We start from the raw sequence: 25,647 nt of genomic DNA on the forward strand, positions 1-25,647 counted from the left end.
CCCACTCATCTGGCCTCCTTTCTCGCGCAGCTGCATCGCCGTCTTGTTCCTTCGGGAGCTTGGCGTTTCCAGCAGACACAGACAACAAAAAACTCACACGCCCGCGCGCCTCTCGCCGCTCTCGCTTCTCCCAGCTCCAGTTCTTATGCTATCTATGGAGCATGCGGCAGCAGCAGCAGCGACGTCCGCCGCAGCTTCCCCTCCCGCCTTCTCCTTTGGTGAAACCAGAGTCTCTTGGCGGCCCTTCTCTCGTGACTCCTCCGCCAGTGCTTACCATTGCCGCACAAACACTTGCAAGATCAGTCTTCTCAGGTATTCTCCGTCTCCATCTTGTGTCATCATCATCTGCTTTTTTGCATGACTTTCTGGATAGTTCTATCTGTGAATTTTTTTTTTTTTTTTTTTTTCGAGAGAGAGAGAGAGCGCTCTGTTTCCTCTTTTCTTTCTGATTTAGATCAACATTTCAGTATCTCCATGTTCATCTTCATCCGATTTACCTGTTTCCCTTTATCAGAACAAGAGAGCATACGGAGAGGCATCATGCCGGAGTAGCGGCTTCTTATACCCCACAAGCTCTCAAAGGTGACAGCGTTTCTCAAACCGAGGACTACACGAAGTATTTTGACTTTGTTGTGATCGGCAGTGGCATAGCAGGACTACGATATGCACTTGATGTGGCCAAATGTGGTACTGTTGCTATCATTACAAAGGCTGAACCTCATGAGACCAATACATCCTACGCCCAGGGCGGAGTAAGTGCTGTTTTGGATCCGCTTGACTCTGTTGAAAATCACATTCGGGACACTATTGTTGCTGGAGCTTATTTGTGTGATGAGGAGGCAGTTGAGGTGGGTTGGGCTATTTTCTTTCTGCATATCTCACATGTAGTTAACTACTTGTCATCGGAAAATATTCATGTTGTCAATTTTTGCACAGATCTGATTTTTATGTGGATGAAATTTTTAAACCACTGATCTCTCCGTTTTCTGCAGGTTGTCTGCAGGGAAGGACCAGAGAGGGTGAAAGAGCTTATCGCTATGGGAGCATCATTTGATCAAGGAGAAGATGGTCGTTTGCATCTTGCACGTGAGGGTGGCCACTCCCATCATCGAATCGTCCATGCTGCAGATATGACGGGTAAAGAGATTGAAAGGGCTTTGTTGACCTCTGCAAGGAATTCTCCAAACATCACCTTGTTTGAGCATCACTTTGCCATAGACTTCTTAGTACGCCAGGTAGTATACATGTATCACATGCTGTACATAGCTGTACTGAAGAGTTGTAACTCTTCTTTTTTCTTCTGTTTTTTGCTCCATAGGAGGGACCGACTGTCACATGTCATGGTGTGGATACGGTGGACACTGTGTCTGGTGAGGTGAGCTTCTTATAGTCATTGCTGTGAGGAATTTTCAAAAGGTGTGTGTGTGTGTGTGTGTGTGTGTGTGAGAGAGAGAGAGAGAGAGAGAGAGAGAGAGAGAGAGAGAGAGAGAGAGAGAGAGAGAGAGAGAGAGAGAGAGAGAGAGAGAGAGAGATCATATCATTGTCTCTTAGATGTCGATAGGAGCGACCAATGAATCTATTTCCACTTTAGATGGTGTGCCATAATTGGCACATAAAACAAAAGAAAGATGGTCCCATGGCTCTTGGGAATGCTACGATCTTAAAATTTCTCTTCTTCTTCTACAATGTGAGCATTGTCAGTACAAATGGTTATATAACTCTATCTTCATAAATGAGAGAAAGTGTTCGTCATGAAACTAAAAAAGGGGATTTACGCGTATAATGTATTCTTTGGGTTTTGTGATGAAATCTTGAATGATTGATTACCCTCCTTTGTCGAATGCCGGCTGTCCATTCTTTTTGGCCTCTTTGACCTTCATTAGTTTTTCTGATCTGGTGTTGAGTTGGAGTGGTTGAGCTCATTTGCTTTTCGAAGTGAAGTCCCCATTGATGATCTCGTCTCTCATATCAAAATAACACAATTTTTCTTGCTTGTCTTCACTTTAATGATCATGGGATTCCCTACATCCACAAAAGAGACCACCTTCGTCGATTGTTCTTCTATTTCATAAGTGTAATTTTTTAATGATCCGAATAAAGCCTCCTCTTTCCCAGCTAAGGGGGACTCCCCTTTCTCTCCCTTGCCTTCACTTCAATCATCGCAGGATCCCCCAAATCCACAAAGGGGCTTTCAAAAGTAGTTCTTGAGATCCAAGGCCTTCTATTTCAAGGAGAGGAGTTGTTAGATGCAACGGAATTGAGTAATCAGAAAGAATCAAGCAATTGCATAATCACAATTCTTTTGTGACCTTGTGCAGTGCATGAGACTTTGCTGTATTGATTGCTTATCTCATAGTTAGAGGGAATGACCATTTTCATTCTTTTGTACCCCATTCTCATTGCAATTTCCCATTCCGTGTTTTAGACAAGAGCATCCATAACAAGGAATGACAATTCATGCCCGTTTTTTTTCCCCATTCCATACTCTGATTTTTCGTTCGTGGGAGCTATGGTTTATCTCTCAAAATGAATAGAAAGTTGTATGAAGAGATAGATCAAGAGATATAAATAAACATACCTATGTGGAAAAGACACAACGATAGGGTTCCAATTTATCCTCTTCCACCCTCTCAAGGGCCCCCCATGTAACCTGGAAATCACCGGCAAGGCGGTAGAATCTTGTAGAAAAGACACAATGATAGGGTCCCAATCTCCCCTCTTCCACCCTCTCAAGGACCCGCCATGTAACCGGCAAACCATTGGCAAGGCGGTAGAATCATTGTAACAATCACCTAACTGAGCCAAAAGAGCAAATACTCCAACTTGAAATAGAGAACCGCACTTAGTGAACAAGAGATGTCACAGGCCTGGACACTTCAAGCGAGAAATCAATAGAAACACACGAACAAAAACTTCAAAATTAGTGAACTTTGAGAGAGAGAGAGAGAGAGAGAGAGAGAGAGAGAGAGAGAGAGAGAGAGAGAGAGAGAGAGAGAGAGAGAGAGAGAGAGAGTCGACATGGCATGGCGGAGTTCCGCGCCCAGAAGCACTGGCCCCAAAGATTGGCGCCCCTTTCAGTATTTCTTTATTATTGATAGTTGCAAAGTACAACTCGCCAAGGTCCGACTCTGTATCGAGTTGCTCTCGAAAGTGAGAGGCCTAAGGGCTCGTTTATTCTTAGAAGGGATGCCCAAAAGCAGAGCCCCAAAAGCATCATATTAAAAGCACTTCAACCCAAAAGCTAGCGCTAAAGCTGCCACATCATCAGCCCAACACAAATTGCGAAAATTCGTACAGCTTGCCACGTGGCACCAGCAACGCAAAATGCTGAAATTTCGTACGGCCTGCCGTGCTAGCATGTCAATGCGATTTACGAAAATCTCTCCCAAAGTCCAGGCTTCTATCTTTTAGGGTTTTGGGCCCCACGGTCGGTGCTTCATAAGTTCTTCAAGTTGGTCGGTTTAGTTCCTCTTGTCCACTCAGCCATTTCTCTTCCAGTTGGTCATGCCACGTTATCACTGACATTTTTCCCTCTTGAAAGAATTGTAATTGCCGTCGATTACATCTACAAAAACAGCTAAAGGACGAAAACTTTCTTTAGTAGACACTGACTCTATGTACTCATGCACCAGACCCCACGAATCTAGTACTTCTACAAAGACACTAATCAATCACAATTCTGTTGAGGGTCTCAAAGACAAATCCTGATGATTGTAACCATTTAGCAATCACATCCAGACCACACTGATCTTTTCACGGATGTCTTGATCTACTAGATCTTGTTACTATCAGATTCATAACCTTTCACATTTCAATCAAGCAAACCATGCCCATGACCATCCCCACAAGATAATACATCCACATAGCATGCAATTCACAAATCACACACTTAGTTCACACTGAACACTTGTGTTTCAACCATTCAATTCTAGCCATCTCATTCCGTCCATAACTCTTGATTCACCCTAGATCACTATGTAGCCATCTCATCCTTCAGAAACTCTTGATGCACTCGCAACAATATCCAGTCATCTCATCCAGAGACACCGATCTCTAATAGATGTCAAGATGCACTAAGTTCAAATCACATTCATTCTTCATTCACTTAGCCATCACATCCAGATCTCACCGATCTCTAATAAATGTCTAGATGCACTAAGTTCAAGTCATTCATCAGACAAAATGTTGCAGACATTTCATCTATCTCTACATGTCTCTTAACAACACACATGAAAGAGCACTTGTTTTCAGTTCAAGGAAATTTTCAATTCAGTGCACACAACTCATAAAGTCATTCCGCAAAATACTGTCAGCCCGTCAGCCCTAAAATTTCAAAGAGAAATTAGTGACTTTATTCAATCTAGGCAATCTGTGGAGTGGCTCCCCTCTTGTGCAATCCGCACTGCACCAGATTCAACCTTGCTGATTAATTGGTAACTTTTGGCATAGACACTTCTAATAGCCCAAAAGCTTCAAGGAACAGCTCTCTTTGAAGAGAATTTGTGAGGTTCTCTTCCTCCATCCACTTTGCATCGAGAGCCAAAAAGTACCCTTTACCAAATTATTCGGTGGACCTAGCTTACCTTTTCTTGTGCCCTTTGACCTATTGGTAGCCCTTCTGGCCTCCCTATCCTTGGTACCTCAATTTGGATCTCGGGAATTCTCTGAACTACCAACTAATTCCCTTTCCTCTCTTTCCTTGTGCTCTGGGACCTGTGTGTAGCTTGTCTTGCCTCCCCTGTCCATTGGCACATCAGTCTCAATCATAAGAACCTTGAGACACACTATCATGTGATCCCCTTTCTTCTTCAGAATCCTCTGATGAACTTGCATATGATTCCCTTAGTTTGTTGGAACCCTTGGATGCGATACCATTTGATTCTCTTACTGCTCTAGAATCCTATGATGAGCTATCATCCGGTTCCCTTGATTCATTCTCTTCATTGGCAGACTATTGCCCTGTTGAGGTGGATACTATCTTGTCCGTAGCATTAGTCAATGAGCCAACATGCATTCCAAATCCTTGCTTAGCATGTCCCGTAAGTCATTAAATAGAGTTAGGCTTTTGGTTTAAACAAAACTCTCGAATCTCTTTTGGCAATCCACAACAAAACCGCTCAATATGGCCTCTCAAAGTAATCTTCAGAAACGATGACACTGGCAAATAAGTATCCCAAGGGCCAAAACCTTTGGCAATAGTCATCCAATGTATCTTTCTTAGTCATTCTCAAGTGATGCCAAGTCGTGATGACATCTCTTTCATATTCGTCTGATATCCAAGTTGACGTGAAAATTTTCTTGAATGCTTCCAGGAGGGTTCAGGACACCCATCGAGCCCTTGAGTTTGTACAGCAATTTGACGTCGCCTTCTCTAGAGGTCAGTTCATAGAACACTCCAAGGTGCGAAGGGAGGTATCTTATTTGAAAGGAACTGCACAGACATGGTGGTCTACTCTGTTATTACGTAGAGAGGCACCAGCGACCTGGATATAAAACGTCTTAAACCTGACGGTTTGATCCCCTTCCTTGAACTCCTTGGTTTTCTTGCTCATCTGTTCATTGTCAGAAGAAGACGAGCTCCCTTACTTCGAATTTCTAGATGGCCTTCCAGACTTTTTCAGAAATTTGTTTTTCTTGCTCTTTCTGTCACAAACTGATGATGTGGCATGCTATAAGTTGTCCCAACTTATGGGCACTTGCCGACAGGGCCCTTTGGACAACCAAAGGAATTGGCGGACTGATTGGTTGTATGGAAATCCGCAAATTGCGCTAGCAGCTTTAGCGCTAGTGCTTTTGGAGCCAAGAGCTTTTGAGTTGAAGGCTTTTCATGTAATTGCTTTTCCATGGCCAAGGGCCTTTAAATAAGTCCCCTAGGCCTCTCTGTAGCTCACTTGTGCAGATGAGCTGGTGAGCAAAGAGGACCCGTGGGCAATTGTACTTTGCTCAAGCATTCGTACAAAAAAGAAATACCGAAAGGGGTGCCCGTCTTTGGGTCCAATCTCTTTGGGCATAGAACTACGCTGGGCTGTGTCGACTCAATTGAACTGTGAATTAAGTGTAAAGTATTTTAAAGTGATTCTCGCTCGTGTGTCGTGCCAGATTTTCGACTCGGGGCGTCCAAGACTGTTACAATGGTATCAGAGCTGAGTCGATTTCTCTTCTACAAAGAAATCCGATCTCTTTTTCGTGACACACATGGATTCTAGAAAGAATCAGACGACTGCTGCCACTTTAGGAACGAGAGGCAGCAAGGGAAATGGATCAACAGATCAAGAACACGAGCCACCTCGGCTTATGGAACTAATGGAGATGCAACGTCAGCAGCAGGTTGATGATTGTGCAAAGTAGATCCTCCAGTGTGCGAAGGATCCACAATATGACAAATTTTGACCCGGCACCCGATTGACGAAGTGCATACGCATTGGCAGAAAGCCATTGATACACCAATAAAAGAAACCTCCTACCCCAAGGACGTTTATTGAAGAAGAACTTGACGACGTTGTTGAAAGACGAGTCAACCAACTTTTGGGGGCGAAGAAAAAACGAAGAACCGCAACAAGGGGTCTGACTACCCTGGTTATTTGGGCCATCAATCTTCTTTTGCAAGTGCAAGAAAATAGAAGAAGCATGTATGCTTCGAAGGACTGTCTAGTTCGTTATCTTCTTTTGACAATCGTGACAAATGCGATTGGTAAATACGTTGCCAGGAATCATGTCTTAGATCTGGAATCAATTTTTATGTGATGATTTGAATGTGCACTGATTGAGTCATCTTTCGTTTTGACTGTGGGGAACAAGGACATATATGTGCACGGTGTCCCAAAAAGGCACAAGAATGAGAATGAACGACAAATTCAAATAGAAGTGGACGAGAAGATACTCGATCCAGAATAGATACTAGATAGGAATCTGAAAGGGATACTGATTTCTTGACAATCTTCTGCTTTATGACTTTATGAATGAAGAACTTTGAAATGGGATTTCCCTAAGATGACTCTGATTTATGTGTCAATTTAACGTTTTTTTTTTGGAAGATATTGTTATTTATGTACAAATAACCGGCGAGGAATTTGCATATGAATGCAATTGGGAGCAATGACAGCTCAAGAACGAACCCGATCACGATTCCAGATAAGAATCATGAATTTTGAATGATGATGATGACTGATGATTCCCTTATGAATGAGATGACTAGATAGTGTGGTGAGTGCATCAAGAGTTCCTGAGGGATGAGATGGCTACACAGGGATCTAGGTGCATAAGACTTTTGAACAAATGGGATGACTAGATTGACTTGAAACAGTGCTCACTCATGTGATTGTGTTTGAGTGCCGGTTTGAAAGACAAAATGATTGCAGCATTTCGGTCTTGAGATTCTATGATCATGATCGCATTAAGAATTAGTTAATCCGACATCAGTGGGTCCGGTGTGAATCTAGATGCGATTGCTAAACACGTTGCCAGGAATCATGGTCCTAGATCTGGATGGATTTTATGTGATTTGATTTGAATGTGATGTGAATGTTTAGTGATTGTCGTCTTTGTGCAACCGTTGGATTTGTGTCGTCTAGTGCGTCGGTACTTAGAGTCAATGTCTACTGAGCTAGTTTATGGCTTATGTCTTATTTTGCAGGCGTAATCGAGGGCGATTACAATTCTTTCAAGAGGGGGGTATGTCACAAACTGATGAGTGGCAGTCCCGTTGACGTGGTAGAACCGTACGAACGCTCAGATTTTACGCTGATTGGCTGACATGGCATGTCATACGGACAGCTCGTGAAACGTGTTGACAGATGTTGACGTGTCAGCGTACGGATTTCCCCGATTCTCGTTGGCAGCTTTTGGGCCAGAAGCTTCTTAGTTTGAAGCTTTTCATGTACTTGCTTTTGAGTTTGAAGGCCATGAGCCTATAAATATGTACTCATGGGTACACTTTCTCTCAGATTTTGTGAGAATAGCCCTATTGATTGCTACGAGGGATGGCTTAAGGCTTTCTCTCCCACTTTCCCTCTCTCCTGGAGTTTTGATGCAGATGTACGATGATGATGCCTCTTCTGCTGGTGTATGCCTTTTGGCCTTGGAGATCCGGAGCCTAATATTAAAGACTCTTTGGTGGAGTTTTTAACCTTCCTGTCATAAGTCCAGGTGGCCTGTTTCTGCTTTAGCTCGCTGCTACGGTCGCCCTTCACTTCCTTGTCTCTAGTCTTCAACGTATCACCTCTTTTTGTAACTTTGTATCGCCCTTTGGTTTGTTTTATCTCGGGGGTTTTAAATTTTTTCCATTGCTAGTTCTGGCTACATTGGGCTTACATAATGCCTACGGGCCTCATAACTTGTTTATGTAATACAAAATGGTCTAAGAGCTCCTTTTTGTCAAAAACAAGAGTGCACACGAATAATCAACAAACTGAAAATGAATAAACTTCCAACTCAAAAGAAATGAGGGAGAAGATCGACACAGTATTTGGGACCAGAAGATCGGCTATTTCCCCCCTTAAAGAGAATTTTTCCTGGCAGTAAAGTCCCCTTGCTGCTAGCGCTTGTGCAAAAATTGGACCTTGAGAGAGAGAGAGTGGGTTGCTTTTATAGACCTCTGCACCCCGTAGGAATAGCCGGTGCGCTTTATTTTCAGCCGGGCAGTGCTGGCTTGTTTAGACCAATGGAATTGTCACGATTGTGACTATGTTAACAGCAATACATCTACTCCTAGTTGCAGACACGCGAAGTGCCATGCCAAGGAGGACCCCTACGCTTGGATGGTCACACCCCTTCGCCCAAAGGACGTGTCTCTTCGCCAAAAGCCACACTCCTTTGACGACTGGTCACACCCCTTCGCTCTACGAGTGCGACTCTTCGCCCAATGGTTGCAGCTCTTCGCCGAAAGGATGTGTCTTTACGTCTAAAGTCATGTCTCTTCACCAAGAGACGTGTCTTTTCATTTATGTCTCTCTTCGTCTCCTATAGAAGGAGCCCTTGTATCACACAATCAATGAATCAAACACAGAGTCTTCTAAGTCTTGTTCTAAGTTCAGTTTCAGTTTCTTAAGTCTTAATCATGAGTTTAAGTACTTAATTAAGGATTAGCGTCTAGAATCCTTACAGTGGTATCAGAGCAAATTTTTTCCCGGGACCCTACGATTGTGAGCCTCTCACCCTTGACGCTACACTCTACCCTTCCCGAAGTTACATGGAAGCAGACGAAAGATGGTACTACGACCATATGAGGTAACTTGAATTTTAGCCCTCCAATTCTATATATAAAAGACAGAACATAGATATGTCTCTATGGCGTACCCGGTGAATGTCTGCTAGTGACTCTTCGAGTGTCCCTTCCCTCGGGTGATACCTCTTGAACCCACACTCCCACCAATCATGTGATAGGGCACGGACCCGACAGGCAGCCACACCTTCGCCCATGCTCGCACCCTTTCCCCATGGAGACGTGCCCCTTTGTGCACCCCTTTGTGGGCTGAAATCGCAGCCTTGCTGTTGGCATGCTGGTTCGTGATACCCTTTCGTTGGCATGCCTTTTTGCTGCCCTTTATTATATGTAAAACCTCAGCAGCGCGCGATGTATTAAAACCAGCAACGCACTACATTAAAACCCACCGGCGTTATATATTAAAAAGCCCACCAGCGCTGGACAACTTGGCCAATGTGTGCCCCTTGGTGCAGCATGGCTCTTCATCAATGCTTGCACCTCCTCGCGTGGTCCCCTTGTGGCACAGTATCCCGTTGCTGGTGATCGCACCCCTTCAAGTGCCTTGCGCTGCCCATAGCAAACAGCCACGCTGGCATCTCTTCAAAACTCCACGCAATTCTCAGCAGCAGCGTAGCGTTTTATTAAAATCAGCCAGCGCTTGAGTAGTTTTGTAAGTGAACACCCATTAAAATTTTAAGGGAATTGGCCGACCGCCCAAAAAGTTTAGGTGGGCACCCATTGGTACCAAACATTCAAAGAATAGGCCACCAGCGAAACAGCCAGCGTACAAGAGAAAAACACCAGCCAGCCCATGGACCTGGATAATAGCCTGATTAAGAACACCACTTCTGTCAGAATTTAACATAGCAAGAGTTTGATCAGACAAGTTTAGATTTCCGCATGGAGTTTCAACTTTCGCCTGGGTGATGTTCTGGATGGTGTCTCTATTCAAGAACTCTCCACGATTCAACCCAGCAGCGAACCAACCCCTAGCGGCCCTCTTCAGCGTGGGTTCGGCACAATCGACAGCCCCAATCCAGTTATTGGTCACTAATGATTGACCGCCCGCCCATGGTCGCCAGAATGTCTTTGCCTTTACCTTGGTGTCTGGTTTACAGAAAAGCAAAGCCCAGCAAGAAACAATTGTTCTCTCGGACTTGTTCCCGATGTTTCCGGGTGGTTCCCCACACTCCTCTTTCCCAGTAGCTGATGCTGCATAATAGGCGATGGAGGCAGATTTTGCCTCTACGTCACATACACCTGTACCCGAGGACCCGATAGCAGTTCTCAAAGCGCAGATGGCAACACTTTCCAGAAGCCTCGCATCAATTCACACTCGCTTCGAGCAGATGCAGACGCAAAACACTGCTCAGAGTCGTCCTACTACTTCTTGGACGATTAATGCAGCTTATCCGCCATCTTCTTTCGACGCTTCAGTGGTCGACCAGCAAGAACCACTCAAACATAAGCCTTCAGAACCGAAATTTTCTCACCCAAAGCATGGTTTCTCAGAGACAACTAGTATAACCGGCCTGTACAACGTAAAGGGCGGTACTATTTCAATTACTTGTTAACTTTACACACAGCACCATGAAGGGAAGAGAACACAGTTGCGTCCAGCGACTAGAATGTCACTGCGCACACGAGACCGACACCCTGTAGGCCCCAAAGATTGGTGCCCCTTTCGGTATTTCTTTATTCAAATTAAGATAGACGATCCGACCACTTAGCACAAGCTTTCACAAAGCTGTCCAAACCTGGTGAGGGCTGAAAACACAGGTTTTCGACCTGATTTTGGCAGCATAACGACGCAAAAACCCCTGTAGGTCAAAAACACTTGTCTAGGACGGATTCCCTCGCTATCTGGAAGCTTTCTGGTGAGCTGTCACAGAAATTCAGCGGGCTGTAATTCCCTGTTTTTCACAGCCGGGTGCCCAAAAGCCTATACACGCCTCCCAAGGCTCTCACGAGGCTCCCCCGGGGTTCCCTTGCAGTTTAGGTGCGAAACCATAAACTTGTAGAAAAACACAGCAGGCTGTAATTCGCTGTTTCGGATCGTTTTTAGCGGAGCGAACACACCTACGTGTGTCCCAAGGGCTCGCGCACACAATGGGACAGTTCCCCTGTGAATTGGACGAGTTTTCACGCGAGAAAACTCTCCAAACTCGCAATCTTTCGCGATGGAACTGTGCGTACCTGTGGGGGATTAGCAATTAGCTAATCCGGTTCCTGTTCAGAAGGCTCTTGCCTTGGCAAACGCGCATAAACCCCCAGAACTGTACATATTCATCTGAGTAGCCCAACTAGTGGGGCATTACCATATGTGCCAAAGGGGAGAGAGAGATGCACGAGAGCAAGTCATCGTGCTACTTGAGACAGAGGAGAAGGCAAGGTTTCCATTAAAGCTGTAGACGTGCACCCACTACTCACACACACACTGTAGGTCACTTGCCTTGAGCAAAAATCAGCCCAAGCCTCAAATGAGCCCCCTCCAGCTGAGGTGTCCTGCAGATGGCTCTACAACTGCCAAGTGTCCAGTTTGCCCCTTTGAGTTAATTCCTTAGTTCCCACTCACTTATAAAGTTGTGACTTTCCGAGTGGCCCAGATTTCATTTAGCGGGAACAGGGTTCCATACTCATCAGAATTCAGTGCTAATTGGCCCGACCAGTCCCAGACTGACCGACCAAGACTCCCGTTGTGAGAAACCTATTCGGCCGCAGCCGTTTTACACTGGCCATGCAATGTCCACTTGCACCTTTTCAAGGGTTCCGGGGAAAACAAGTAAAAATAAAAATAAATAAAAATATCTAGTACTTATTTACGGAAGGCAACAGGAAAAATACACCTCCTGGTGACACACCCCACCCTTGAAATACTGCAAGCGACCTCGCTTGCATGCCAATAATACATGCAGTATCTCTTGATATCACATATATTCTATGATGGGAATCCAAGATGTACATGCTTCCGGAAATGTAGCGTTGGACGATTAAACAATCCCACCAACCTGGCTACGACACATATATCAAGCATAGAAGTCTTCTAGTGTACTCTCAAGCACAAACTTCTCTAGCTAAATTTTGTATGGAAAGAGTAGATACAATTGCTTAACTACTCTCTTGAGCATCATGAACCATGCTCTTGCCTTGCTCCAGAAAAGGCTACATCAAGTCACTGTGGGTTCCATCTGAAAGGCTTCAAGATACAATTGCAATAGCTGAGGTGAATCAACCAATTTAGACTCTTCCATCCATTTGGCATCCAACGATGGATAGTTCTTGAACTTCACCATGCAACCTTTCCTCTCACCTTTCTTTCTTTATGTGCCAATATCTGTTCACGAACAAGGATTTCATCCAATTCTTCCACTTCGGGTTGTTCCTCATCAAGCATATTCTGTAACCGGCCTGTTCAATCCAAAAAGGGCGGTAGACTTTACTTCAAACCTTGATTTAGCTTTCACCCATTATTAGTTGTCTATTTTACCTGTACTTTCAAGACACAACAAAGGGGAGAGGGATACAGGCTGCTAGATTGCACCTGTATGAGTAGACGGACACCAGATTGGCCCCTAACTTAGGCGCCCCTTTCGGTATTTCTTTATTGTTCAAAAGAGGGAATAAACGCTGTGGTTCCCTACAAGCTGCCCCGCACAAACTCGGCTGAATTTCCACTGTTCCAGCTCGATTTCGGCAGCATAACTGTACTAGGACCCTTCACAGTCAGTATTCCCACGCATTGGCTGACCTTCCCGACGCATACGGGCACTTTGCAAAACCTGGCGAGAATCTGCAGCACGCTGAATTCTCTGTTTTCAGCCCTGAAAATGCGCCAGATCACCTGTATAGTGGTCCCCTTGCGTCCCCGAACCTCCTGGGGGTATTAGGGTCCGTTTAGGGCCAAAACCCTAAACCTGCAAAAATACACAGCAGGCTGTATTTCACTGTTTCGGGCTCCGTTTCGCGTGCCGGTCGCATCCGTAGCAAGTCCTCGAGCTCCCGCACCTGTAGGTCTACTTGCCCTTTGAATCGGACGAGATTTCTGGCGTGAAACCTCTCCGAATTCACCTGTACCTGCGGGGGGATTAGCCGCTAGCTAATCCAGTACCTGTTCAAGAGGCTCTTGCCTCGGCAATCGCGCATGAACCCACACAACTGTACATTGGTCAAATGAAGAGCCCACTAGAGGGGCATAACATACTGCCAAAGGGGAGAGAGAGGGCAGTGCGTAGCGTGCAGGGCATCACTCCTGGCACCGCACTGTGCATAAGAGGGAAAGCAAGCACTCCATAGCTCTTAACCTGTGACAAAATCTGAAAATGAGGCTCTCCCCCTCCTAAATTCAGCGCCACTTCTTGATGCATGAGGCAAGTGCACCAGAAGGTGCCACTTGGCACATTTATAAGCATTTTCCCGTTTCGGGGTTGCCGTCTAAAAATATCCCAACCGGTTGCCCAGTTGACTTCACGGCAGAGTAAGAAAATGCTCCCTTGTCATTCCGGCGATAATGACGTCAACACATTTTCAGGTCCCAAAATAGCAGTTCCCTAAATTTTAGGAGATGCTGCCATTGTATCTTTCTAGGTCATCCGACCCTCTTTGTACACTGCGGCCACATCCAGAACTGAAATGTAGCCTCTGTAGCAAAGGATTCCACTTTGGCTAGTCAATGACCCCACTTTGGCTAACCATAGTCTTTGTCCAACCTTAGTGCTCTCTTGCCCTTAGGCCTGGACTCCCTCTGGACAGTTCCACACTAGCTATGCAATGCAGGGCAGTTAGATTTCCCGAGGGGTGTTTCCAAAAAGTGAAAGTAAATAGATAATAAGAAAGAAATCAACAAAAAGGATAGATAGTAGTCACACGCTGGTGACATATTCTCTGGCACATTACCAACAAAGGGTCTTAGAAGGTTGACATGAAAAGAATTATGTATTTTCCAGCCTTTTGGTAGCTTTAATCTGTAAGCTACATCGCTGATCTTTTCTGAAATCTGAAAAGGACCATAATATCGCATACTGAGCTTAGGAAACAAGCGTTCCTTGCCTTTCCTTTTCCTTAACCTGGCCTTTTCAAAGCGCAAAAGCACCCAATCACCAAGTGAAAATACAAGTTCACGACGGTGACGATCAGCAGCTTTCTTTTGCTTAGCCCGAGTCTTCTAAAGAGCAATCTTTATCTTCCTGTATGTTTCATCCATATCTTGCACATACTTGTCTGCCTCAAAAATCTTGTCCTTAGTCTGCAAAATGGGCGGGACTTTCTTCTCTCCTTCCTCTATCTCAAATGGTGCCTTACCTGTTGACGTATGCACAGTGTTATTGTAAGCATATTCAACCAATGGAAGATGGTGTTCCCAAGTTGCCTTGTGCTCTGACATATAACATTGAGCAGGTCCAGAACAGTAGAATTTGCCTCTTTTGACTGTCTATCAGTTTGCGGATGAAACGAAGAAGAGAAGTTTAGCGTAGTGCCCATGTTCTCAAACACTGCCTTCCAGAAAAGACTCGTCATACGTGAATCCCTGTCACTGTCAATTGACTGAGGCATCTCGTGATATTTAAAGATATTGCTCATAAATATCTTGACCATGTGTTCTGGTTTTATCTTCTTCCTCGCAGGAATGAAATGGGCCTGCTTACTGAACCTACAAATGATAGTCCAAATCCCATCATTGCCTGTTTGCGTCCTTGGAAGATCAAAGATAAAGTCCATTGCTATGCTTTCCCATCGCCTATCTGGGATCGGCAATGGCTGCAACAATCCCGGTTGCTTTTGTCTGTCAAATTTGACTTTTTGGCATACTAAGCATGATCTTACAAATGTGTCAACATCTTGACGTAAAGTTGGCCAATAGAAGAATGCCTCAACCCCTTTCACCGTCGCATCAATTCCACGATGCCCAGCATAAGGTGGAGCATGACTTTCCATCAAAATCTTTGGCCGTAACTGTCTAGTAACGCATAACTTTCCATGCATCATGAGAAAGTCATTCTTAAGCATATAGTGCTCATGATGTTGCCCATCAACAAGCTGGTCATAGATCCTTGCAAAATCTGAATCTTCAGCATATTGTGTCTTCATTTCGTCTAGTTCACAATGGTACGGAATTGACACTGCTGAAATTTGGGGCTTTCGTGACAACGCATCAGCCACCACGTTCTTTTTCCCTTGCACATGCACAATCTGAAAATGGAACTTGACAAGATGTTTGCCCATCGCATGTGCTTCTCAGACAGCTTCGTCTGTGTGAAAATATCATAAGGTTTGATGATCCGTTTGGACAACAAAATCAGCCCCTAGTAGATAGTGTTTCCAACTAGTGAGAGCATGAATTACTGCCAGCAATTCTTTCTCATAGACTTGCAAGTTCCTTTCGGTCTTCAAAAGAATTATGCTCTCATATGCGACTACTCGGCCATTCTGCATTAGAACTGCACGAAGACTATGGCCACAAGCATCACACTGAACCACAAAAGGTTTTGAAAGATCTGGCAAAATGATTACCGGATCTGAAGTCAGCTTCTCTTTCAAGTGTTTGAACGCTAAAATTTCCTTGGCTGTCCACTTGAAAGTAACTCCTTTTCCTTGTAGTGCATGGAGTGGAGAAGCAATCTCAGCAAAATTTCGGATGAACCTCCTGTAGTAGGAACATAAGCCTAGAAAGCTTCGAATGTCATGTACGGACTTTAAGTATGGCCATGATCTATTTGCTTCCACTTTAGCGGGATCCATGCGTACTCCATCCTTTGAAACAATGTGCCCAAGGAAGTGAATCTCTTGCAAAAAGAATTCACTCTTCTTCGCATTAACAAGCAGCCTGTTCTTACGTAACTCATTGAAAACTGCAATCAAGTGATCCCTATGCTCCTCTTCGGATTTCGAATAGACAATCATGTCATCAAAGAAGGTACCCACGAAGTTTGTATGTGGTTTAAAAATTCTGTCCATCATTCTATTAAACGTGGCAGGAGCATTTGTGAGACCAAATGGCATGACAAGAAACTCATAGAGACCAAATGTTGTCCTGAACGCAGTCTTATGGACACCTTCTGGCCTAATGCGTACCTGATGATACCCACTCTTTAGGTCTATTCTTGTAAACAATGACGCTCCCTCAAGCCGATCAAGAATGTCATCTATCCTCGGTATGGGGAACCTGTTCTTGATGGTATTCTTATTCAAGGCGCGATAGTCAATGCACATACGCCATGAACCATCCTTCTTCTGCACTAAGAGTACAGGCAAACAAAAAGGGGATGAACTGGGCTGAATCAGCCCCTTCTCTAAAAGCTCGTTGACCTGACTCATAATCTCTTTCTGCTGGGCTGCACTAACCCTGTATGGTGGTCTATTTGGTGGACTAGAACCTGGCACAAGATCTATAGTATGATCCTCAGGTCTCTCAGGAGGTAACTCCCCTGGCAAAGAGTCCGAAAAACAATCACTGAAACCACTCAAAAAAGTTGACCTGTCTTTATCTAAGGTAGACAAATTAGATACAACTTGAGGTACTTCTTTTGCAAAGATCAAGTACGCAGAAAGATGATTCTTTATTACAGATGAAATACCAGAAGCAGAAACAACTGGAACAGACTCGCCTTTAAGCTTTACATCAAGGACATGAGTCTTTCCTCTATGTACAAGGGTAATCTTTTTGTTGTAAGTATCCACCATAGCATGCAACCTGTAACACCATGGGATACCCAATAACACATCATAGCCCTCAAGTGGCATAATATGAAATTCTTCCGCATCCACACAGCTCTGAATGTGCAGACGAAGCTTCCCCAAAATGGGAGTAACAGGCTCTGAATGACCTGAGCATGCCAAACCTGCTTCCCCTGTCATACCCATCTCCTACGCACGAATGCCCAACTTTGATGCCAATTCTGGTGATATGAAATTTGCACGGGCTCCTGGATCAAAGAAAACCAGCACTGTCTGGTCTCTAACATTGCTCCAAGCTCTGCATAGCTCCGTGGCATCTGTGTTTGGCTGGTCTCCAACCAAATCTGGAACAAGTCTTTGGCTTCTTCCCTTTATGGTTTTACTTGTCATCCTTATCCTGTGACTTCTTTTGTGGGCATTCATTCGCAAAATGTCCTTCCTGTTCACAAATGTAGCATTTCTTGGCCTCCCTAAGAGCTTTCCGTTCTTCAAAAGTTTTGCCAAAAAAATGCCTCTTTTGTCCTTGTCCTCGTCCCGAAGAAGACTTAGACTGCTTCTTGGACGTATCACCTTCTTCAGTGGAGGGCTTCTTTGTGGGAGGCTCAGAAGGCTTTGTTGCAACATTGCCCTTGGCTGAAAACTGTTTGCCCTGGGACCCTTTCTTGTGGCTATTAAATCCATCGGAATCTCCCTTCGACAGATTGCTGGCCACTCTTGCATTCTCTATCAATTGAAACATATTCATGACAGTAGTCTTTGTGCAGTAGTCCCTGATTTTCTTGGGCAATCCGCAACAATACTTCTCAATCTGTTCTGACAATGGCACAAACCTGTAAGAGGTGATTGGCAATAGTGCGGCCCAAAATTGTTTATTGTACTCTTCCAAGTTCGCACACTGTTTAGCATTCAACTCGTGCCATTCTGTCATCACATCCACCTCAAAAGTGTTTGTCAACCATGCAGGCGCAAAAAGCTGTTTGAATTGGATCCACGTTGTTGGGGCTTGACCCTGGTTCAACAATGTGGTCCACCATTGAAGCGCATTCCCTTTCAAAAAAGTGGCAGCCTTGCGTATCTTTGAAGATTCCGTGAAGTTTCCTCCAGCATAAGCTGCATCGAACTGCTGTATGAAGGTCAAAGCCTTCAATTGATCCTCAGCTCCTCTGAAAGTTTCAAACTTCACTCCCTGCCCACCTTCCTTGTAATCCTTCAACTGACTCAAAGGAGCCACATTATCATAAACTGGTGCCTGTAACAGTGGTGCTCCATGATTGTTCATTCCAACACTCGCATCAACTGTTTTACCTGTCATATCTGCATTTTGTACGTATGGCTGCGAAAAACCAGCCATACCAAATTGTGTTCCAGGCACTCGAAACTGGCCGTAGGCACCCTGAAAACCTGGTTGGACAACCATGTTCACGTACATAGGGTTACCCATGCCTGTTTGCATTGTCCCAAACACATTCCCCGGCATATAACCTGTGGAAGGTCCAGCCATAGCTTGAAACACTGAACCGCCTCCAAAATAACCAGGATAAGTATTAGGTAATGGAAGGGTCTGACGCAGAGCGTGTTCATTACTCCCTTGACCATTCACAAACGGTTCCTGTTTAGCTAAAGCAAGCTGCTTTGGATCATTGGACACCGCTAGTTGCTCAACCACATGGGCTTTCCCTCGAGCATCATGAGTCCTCTGCGCATTGGAAATCTCCTTTTCTTGCAACGGCTCAGTCATGCCCTGTGTAGGAGGCTGAAAACCCTGTGTCGGAGCCTGTAAGAACTCCTGCATCCTTGGGTTGTTAGCCAACTGCTGAAACATGTCCATGCAGCAACGCAGTTGAGTTCTAAACAACCCGTCCTCTTCTTGAAGAGTTGAAGGAACTTTCTCCGTGCCATGTGAGGAAGATCCCTCTTTAGGTACTTGGTCTCTCTTCTCTGCCATATCGACAAGCTCTGTGTTGCTTTCACCCACAACAATCCACGCTGCACTTTTTGAAGAAAAAGTGACTGTCCCGTCGATTGAACCATATAACCGGCCTGTACAACGTAGAGGGCGGTACTATTTCAATTACCTGTTAACTTTACACAGAGCACCATGAAGGGAAGAGAACACAGTTGCGTCCAGCGATTAGAATGTCACTGCGCACACGAGACCGACACCCTGTAGGCCCTAAAGATTGGCGCCCCTTTCGGTATTTCTTTATTCAAATTAAGATAGACGATCCGATCACTTAGCACAAGCTTTCACAAAGACGTCCAAACCTGGCGAGGGCTGAAAACGCAGGTTTTCGACCTGATTTTGGCAGCATAACGACGCAAAAACCCCTGTAGGTCAAAAACACTTGTCTAGGACGGATTCCCTCGCTATCTGGAAGCTTTCTGGTGAGCTGTCACAGAAATTCAGCGGGCTGTAATTCCCTGTTTTTCACTGCCGGGTGCCCAAAAGCCTGTACACGCATCCCAAGGCTCTCACGAGGCTCCCCCGGGGTTCCCTTGTAGTTTAGGTGTGAAACCCTAAACCTGCAGAAAAACACAGCAGGCTGTAATTCGCTGTTTCGGATCGTTTTTAGCGGAGCGAACACGCCTACGCGTGTCCCAAGGGCTCCCGCACACAATGGGACAGTTCCCCTATGAATTGGACGAGTTTTCACACGAGAAAACTCTCCAAACTCGAATCTTTCGCGATGGAACTGTGCGTACCTGCTAAACCGGTTCCTGTTCAGAAAGCTCTTGCCTTGGCAAACGCGCATAAACCCCCAGAACTGTACATGTTCATCTCAGTAGCCCAACTAGTGGGGCATTACCATATGTGCCAAAGGGGAGAGAGAGATGCACGAGAGCAAGTCATCGCGCTACATGAGACAGAGGAGAAGGCAAGGTTTCCATTAAAGCTGTAGACCTGCACCCACTACTCACACACACACTGTAGGTCACTTGCCTTGAGCAAAAATCAGCCCTAGCCTCAAATGGGCGCCCCCTCCAGCTGAGGTGTCCTGCAGATGGCTCTACAACTGCCAAGTGTCCAGTTTGCCCCTTTGAGTTAATTCCCTAGTTTCCACTCACTTATAAAGTTGACTTTCCGAGTGGCCCAGATTTCATTTAGCGGGAACAGGGTTCCATACTCATCAAAATTCAGTGCTAATTGGCCCGACCAGTCCCAGACTGACCGACCCAGACTCCCGCTGTGAGAAACCTATTCGGCCGCAGCCGTTTTACACTGGCCATGCAATGTCCACTTGCACCTTTTCAAGGGTTCCGGGGAAAACAAGTAAAAATAAAAATATCTAGTACTTATTTACGGAAGGTAACAGGAAAAATACACCTCCCGGTGACAACTAGATGCAAAGTATCATCGTGCGAGCAACAAAAGTCTCAACGTGAATATTCTTGGAAAAGTTACGATTCTAAGCAGCAAACTTCTTATTGGAATCATCAGCAACAAAAGCAGCAATGCCAGCAATATGAAGCTTCCAACAGATCATCAACAATATCAAGATGGGCTTACTTAGTGGGACAAATATCTGACCATAGTCAAGTACTCGGTCGTGAACGCTGTGACGTTGGACAAGTTCCCCCTCGCGAGCCATGCCCTACATTTAAGTCTTTCTTATCTCATGGTGGTAAAGTTGAAGATTTACTGATCCTTTCCTTGTGCAAGAGGATCCTTCAGAGGTCTAAGAGGCAACAACTCCCTCGACCTCCCCCTTCTCAATTGGAAGCCTTAATACCCGTTGAGAAAGCTGAAGATTCCAGTTCTTATGTGACAACCAACGAACACATAACCCCTTCTTTGGCCGTGATCCAGGTAGGAAAATTCGCCTCGTCACTGCCCTTCCAGAATAAAGTCTTTGTCTCTAAACTGATACCAGATGCTATGGTGAATGATAATTCTTCAAACTTGAAGACTGCAGTCCTTACCTTCAGCAATGCAAAGGATAAAGCAGATGCAGACTCTTGCAGCACGACTTCAGTCGCTGCAATTGAATCTTTGGACATAATTTGTTCCACAGATAAACGTTTACAAATGGATATACCTCCAAACACTACTCTGTCTCAGTCTACGACATCCCCTCAGGAGGATCTTACTGTTCCAGACAAACCAATGGAATACCTTACAAATTTTCAACCAGTGGTCATCACTCAACAGAAAACTCAAGTCAGTTTACCAATAATTTCACTCGAAGCAGATATAGATTCAATCTTTTCTTGGACAAAGCTTGAAGTTACAAAAGACTTTGACAAAGGCACTAATCAAGTTGCAGATATGATACTCATACTTTTGACAAAGATGAGACAAGTTGCAAATATGATCAGTTTTCAGTTTGGCAAAATAGTCATGGTCAATAACAGTGCCATGACATGGGACTTAACAGAAAGAGCTTTGGATGCAGAAGCACTACAACAATACATTTCCTTCTCCCGGAGTTTTCTTCAACTACCTTGGGTTTTATTTAAAGAGGGAGAGAATGTCACGATTGTGACTATGTTAACAGCAATACATCTACTCCTAGTTGCAGATACGCGAAGTGCCATGCCAAGGAGGACCCCTGCGCTTGGATGGTCACACCCCTTCGCCCAAAGGACGTGTCTCTTCGCCAAAAGCCACACTCCTTCGACGACTGGTCACACCCCTTTGCTCTACGGGTGCGATTCTTCGCCCAATGGTTGCAGCTCTTTGCCGAAAGGATGTCTTTACGTCTAAAGTCACGTGTCTTCACCAAGAGACGTGTCTTTTCATTTATGTCTCTTCGTCTCCTATATGAGGAGCCCTTGTATCACACAATCAATGAATCAAACACAGAGTCTTCTAAATCTTGTTCTAAGTTCAGTTTCAGTTTCTTAAGTCTTAATCATGAGTTTAAGTACTTAATTAAGGATTAGCGACTAGAATCCTTACAGGAATATTCCCTTTTCGATGCTTCCGTCATCCATCACGTGATGCATCGAGAATATCCATTTCCTAGTCTCTCCTACCGAACTAACGGTACAACCCCTTCGCGATGCTTAATGTCACCCATCATATGACACGTCAGAGTTGTCCGTTCCTGATGGCTTTTATTAATTCCAGTAGATCTACAATTCCTAACCTTATGGTTCAAGTGCACACATTTATCGTGCTTGTGCAATTGAAACATCAAGTGTTGTGAATATTTGTCCTCCCTGCCAGACACAAAACACGCATTAAGACAAATATAGGAGATGTGGCATATTGATTAAATTTAAAGAGAAGCAGATCTAATTTTATATTCTATGTCGAAGGTTCGCTACATAAAGAGTTATGGGTGCTTTTCAATAGATTTTCCCTTATTAAAATTGCACTCTCTCTCTCTCCTCGGCCGTCAACTCTTTCTCCTGTCTTATGCTATAGCCAGTTTCCTATTTGCACGGAACGGGCTCTAGGAGGCCACCTCTTGGAGAACGGCTCTTAGAGTATCAGAATCTGCGTCATGGATTGAATGCTCTCACGTACGCGCTATCTGCCCGAGCCTAGGAGGTCTGGCACCGGGCCAAGGAGGCTCGGCAACCAACCTGTCAAGGTGTTGGCTGTCAACTATGAATAGCCGAGCAGTCAACCATGAATAGCCGACTCAAAACACGAACACACACACACACACACACACACACACACACACACACACACACACACACATCTAGAAACGTCGAGAGAGTGAGGCGTGCATGAGAGGCAAGGCAGCAAACGAGGGCTCGCGATAGCCGGATTTTGAACTATATAACTAGAGGCGAGTTAGCATGGTGATGGCATTTTCTAAGCAAGCCTTGTGCCCTTTCATCACCTGCACCCCCACTCTCTGCTGATCGACAAGTACGGTTTCCATCTGTGTGTGTGTGTGTCTTGCAAAGAGTGCAGGCCACCTGTTGCTAGCCTCTCTCTCTCTCTCTCTCTCTCAAAGAATGGCCAGAGACTTACCTGAAGACCAGGTACTAGGAGGCAGACATTGGGTGCCTTTCCCTGCTCGCCCTCATTGCTCACCAACTGATCCTCCCATGTTGATCCTCCCCTCTTATTATCATACTCGGAGTCTTGCTCCCATGTCCTCATTGCTCGCAAACTTCTCCCATGCTCGCCAACCGATTCTCCCCTTTTATTGTACTCGGAGTTCCTGCTCATCAGATCGCACAACGACACCCTCATCGCTCACCCACTGATCCTCCCATGCTGATCCTCCCCTCTTATGATCATACTCGGAGTCCTGCTCCCACATCCTCATTGCTCGCAAACTTCTCCCATGCTTCTCCCTTCTTATCGTACCCAGAGTCTGTTGCTCCCACCCACCTCTGAGGTCCTCCTCACCATTATCGTTGCTTCTTGGATGATTGCCTCCAAATTATTTTTGGTCCAAAAAAGAGTGCGTAAAGCGATTTGGGTTGAGGGCAATGGTTGATTTAAATTGAGGTCGCTCAGGATAAAGCCACGTGGCTCAATACGGTGGCGTTAATTAAAAAAAGTACCCTGGGCTTACCAAGTAAATAAGGAAATAGTCTATTTAGCAACACTTTTCTTGAGAGAGAGAGAGAGAGAGAGAGAGAGAGAGAGAGAGAGAGAGAGAGAGAGAGAGAGAGAGAGAGAGATGATGAAATGAAATGTTAACGTCTTCAAAAGGCCAAAATGACCTATGAGACCAATCTGTTACAAAATGGTGAATCTAATACCATGTCTAGGTCCAAAAGAGAGAGAGAGAGAGAGAGAGAGAGAGAGATGATGAAATGAAATGTTAACGTCTTCAAAAGGCCAAAATGACCTATGAGACCAATCTGTTACAAAATGATGAATCTAATACCATGTCTAGGTACAAAAGAACTAGATACTACTACTAGAATCCATTCTCATCTGCACTCTGGATATCGAGAGAGTATGGCTCGAATCCTCTCCTTCGATGCTGTGTAGCCCCTCTCCTCAATCGTGGCCGTCTAGATCTCCACTACTCTCAATGAGAGTGCCGAGAGAGAGAGAGAGAGAGAGAGAGAGAGAGAGAGAGAGAGAGTGATTCTGCTGACAGGTAAAGCGACTTATTGCGGGAGTAACCATGCTAGGAGCCGGAGGAGCAGGCCATATATACCCCAACACTACAAATCCTCTGGTATATTTTTTTTATATAAAATTACACTGTAAACTACGAAGCATAAAGTGGGGTCTGACAACTGGCTTTCCTTTGCCCTCACTATGTATCCACAGGTAGCAACTGGTGATGGTGTAGCTATGGCACATCGAGCACATGCTGTGATTTCAAATATGGAGTGAGTGCCAATATTATCTTGGTTATCTAATCTGAAAAGAGGTGGCATGTTTCCTAAAGTCATTTGATGGCATTTTCAGATTTGTACAGTTTCATCCCACAGCATTGGCAGATGAAGGGTTGCCAATCAAACCAAAAGATAGGCACAATGCTTTCCTCATCACAGAAGCAGTCAGAGGAGCTGGTGGCATCCTCTATAATCAAGCGATGGAGAGATTCATGCCCTTGTATGACCAGCGTGCGGAGCTCGCTCCAAGAGATGTCGTGGCTCGTAGCATTGATGATCAATTAAAGAAAAGGAAAGAGGCATATGTCCTTTTAGATATCACTCACAAGCCCAGAGAAGAGATCTTGTCACACTTTCCAAATATCGCGGCAGAGTGCTTGAAGTGTGGACTTGACATAACCAAGCAGCCAATACCAGTTGTTCCAGCAGCACACTACATGTGTGGTGGCGTGCAAACTGATTTAAATGGGGAAACTTCAGTGATTGGGTTGTATGCAGCAGGTGAAGTGGCTTGTACAGGGTTGCATGGTGCCAACAGACTTGGTAGCAATTCTATGCTCGAGGCTCTGGTCTTTGCTCAAAGAGCGGTGAAACCTGCCATAAACTATGTTCAAAAGCTGGCAGGATTGCACCAAGTGATCAATGAAAAGAAGGAATGGCCTCGCCCATGTGCACCCTCTCTCTTGAAGAAAGAAGTGGTTGATGAGATTTTGGAAATAACTTCGTCCAAAAGGAAATCGATGCAAGGAATCATGAGGGACTTTGTGGGGTTGGTACGTTCTACAGAAAGTCTGAAAATAGCGCAAAAGAAGCTTTGTGAGCTCGAGTTGGATTGGGAGGAAGAAATTTTCAGGAAGGGATGGCAGCCAAATATGGTGCATTTGAAGGTGTGTGAATTGAGGAACTTATTTTTGGTGGCAAATCTAGTAGTCAGCAGCGCACTTGCAAGGCAAGAGAGTCGGGGGTCTCATTATGTCATCGATTTCCCCGAGCTTGTGGAGAGTAAGAGAATTCCCACACTGTTGTTCCCTACTTCACCTGTGAAGACTTCATGTTGTTGACCACCTTTCATCCATTTCTAAGGAGCCAAGCTAGCTACAGATTATGTGATGGCGCTTGCAGCTCTCACTGCAATAATGAAGTTAGAGACCCATGCCTGAAGGGTGTAACTTCTTGACTTAGCCCCCCAAAAGTAGGTCATATAACTTTGTATCAATATATTGTTTGTTGTAGGGAACAAGCACCGACTGTTGTGCTAGCCCTTTAAAAGTGACTAGAGACTAAAGCCATTAACCTTTTGCTTGGAAGTTTCCGATTCCTTGAGTTGTAACTGTTGTCATGTCAATTGTTGTGAAGTTTGTCTTTTGTCTCTTCACCATTGATGATAACAATGCTATTTTTCCTAGGAGAAGTTTGACAGACAGCTCTTTAGATACTTATTTTATTTGGAATTTTCTAATTTTCCAATTGTTGCTTGTCGGGGAACTAAAGAGTCATGGAAATTGCAG

The 25,647-nt window shown here is 44.8% G+C and overlaps 1 protein-coding gene across 1 annotated transcript; it reads left to right on the forward strand.

Moving 5' to 3' along the window:
• Positions 1 to 25,345, forward strand: AO (L-aspartate oxidase). Its single transcript, XM_086508555.1, has 7 exons — positions 1 to 312; positions 515 to 848; positions 993 to 1,235; positions 1,319 to 1,375; positions 23,896 to 23,976; positions 24,072 to 24,133; positions 24,213 to 25,345. Exons 1-7 carry the CDS (start codon positions 146 to 148, stop codon positions 25,198 to 25,200), a joined length of 1,932 nt encoding a protein of 643 aa, XP_086364681.1. The 5' UTR covers positions 1 to 145; the 3' UTR covers positions 25,201 to 25,345.
• The last annotated feature ends 302 nt before the right edge of the window (positions 25,346 to 25,647 follow it).

Source organism: Adiantum capillus-veneris, chromosome 3, assembly GCF_014529385.1.
Source record: "Adiantum capillus-veneris isolate H3 chromosome 3, ASM1452938v2, whole genome shotgun sequence".
Taxonomy (NCBI): Eukaryota; Viridiplantae; Streptophyta; class Polypodiopsida; order Polypodiales; family Pteridaceae; genus Adiantum; species Adiantum capillus-veneris.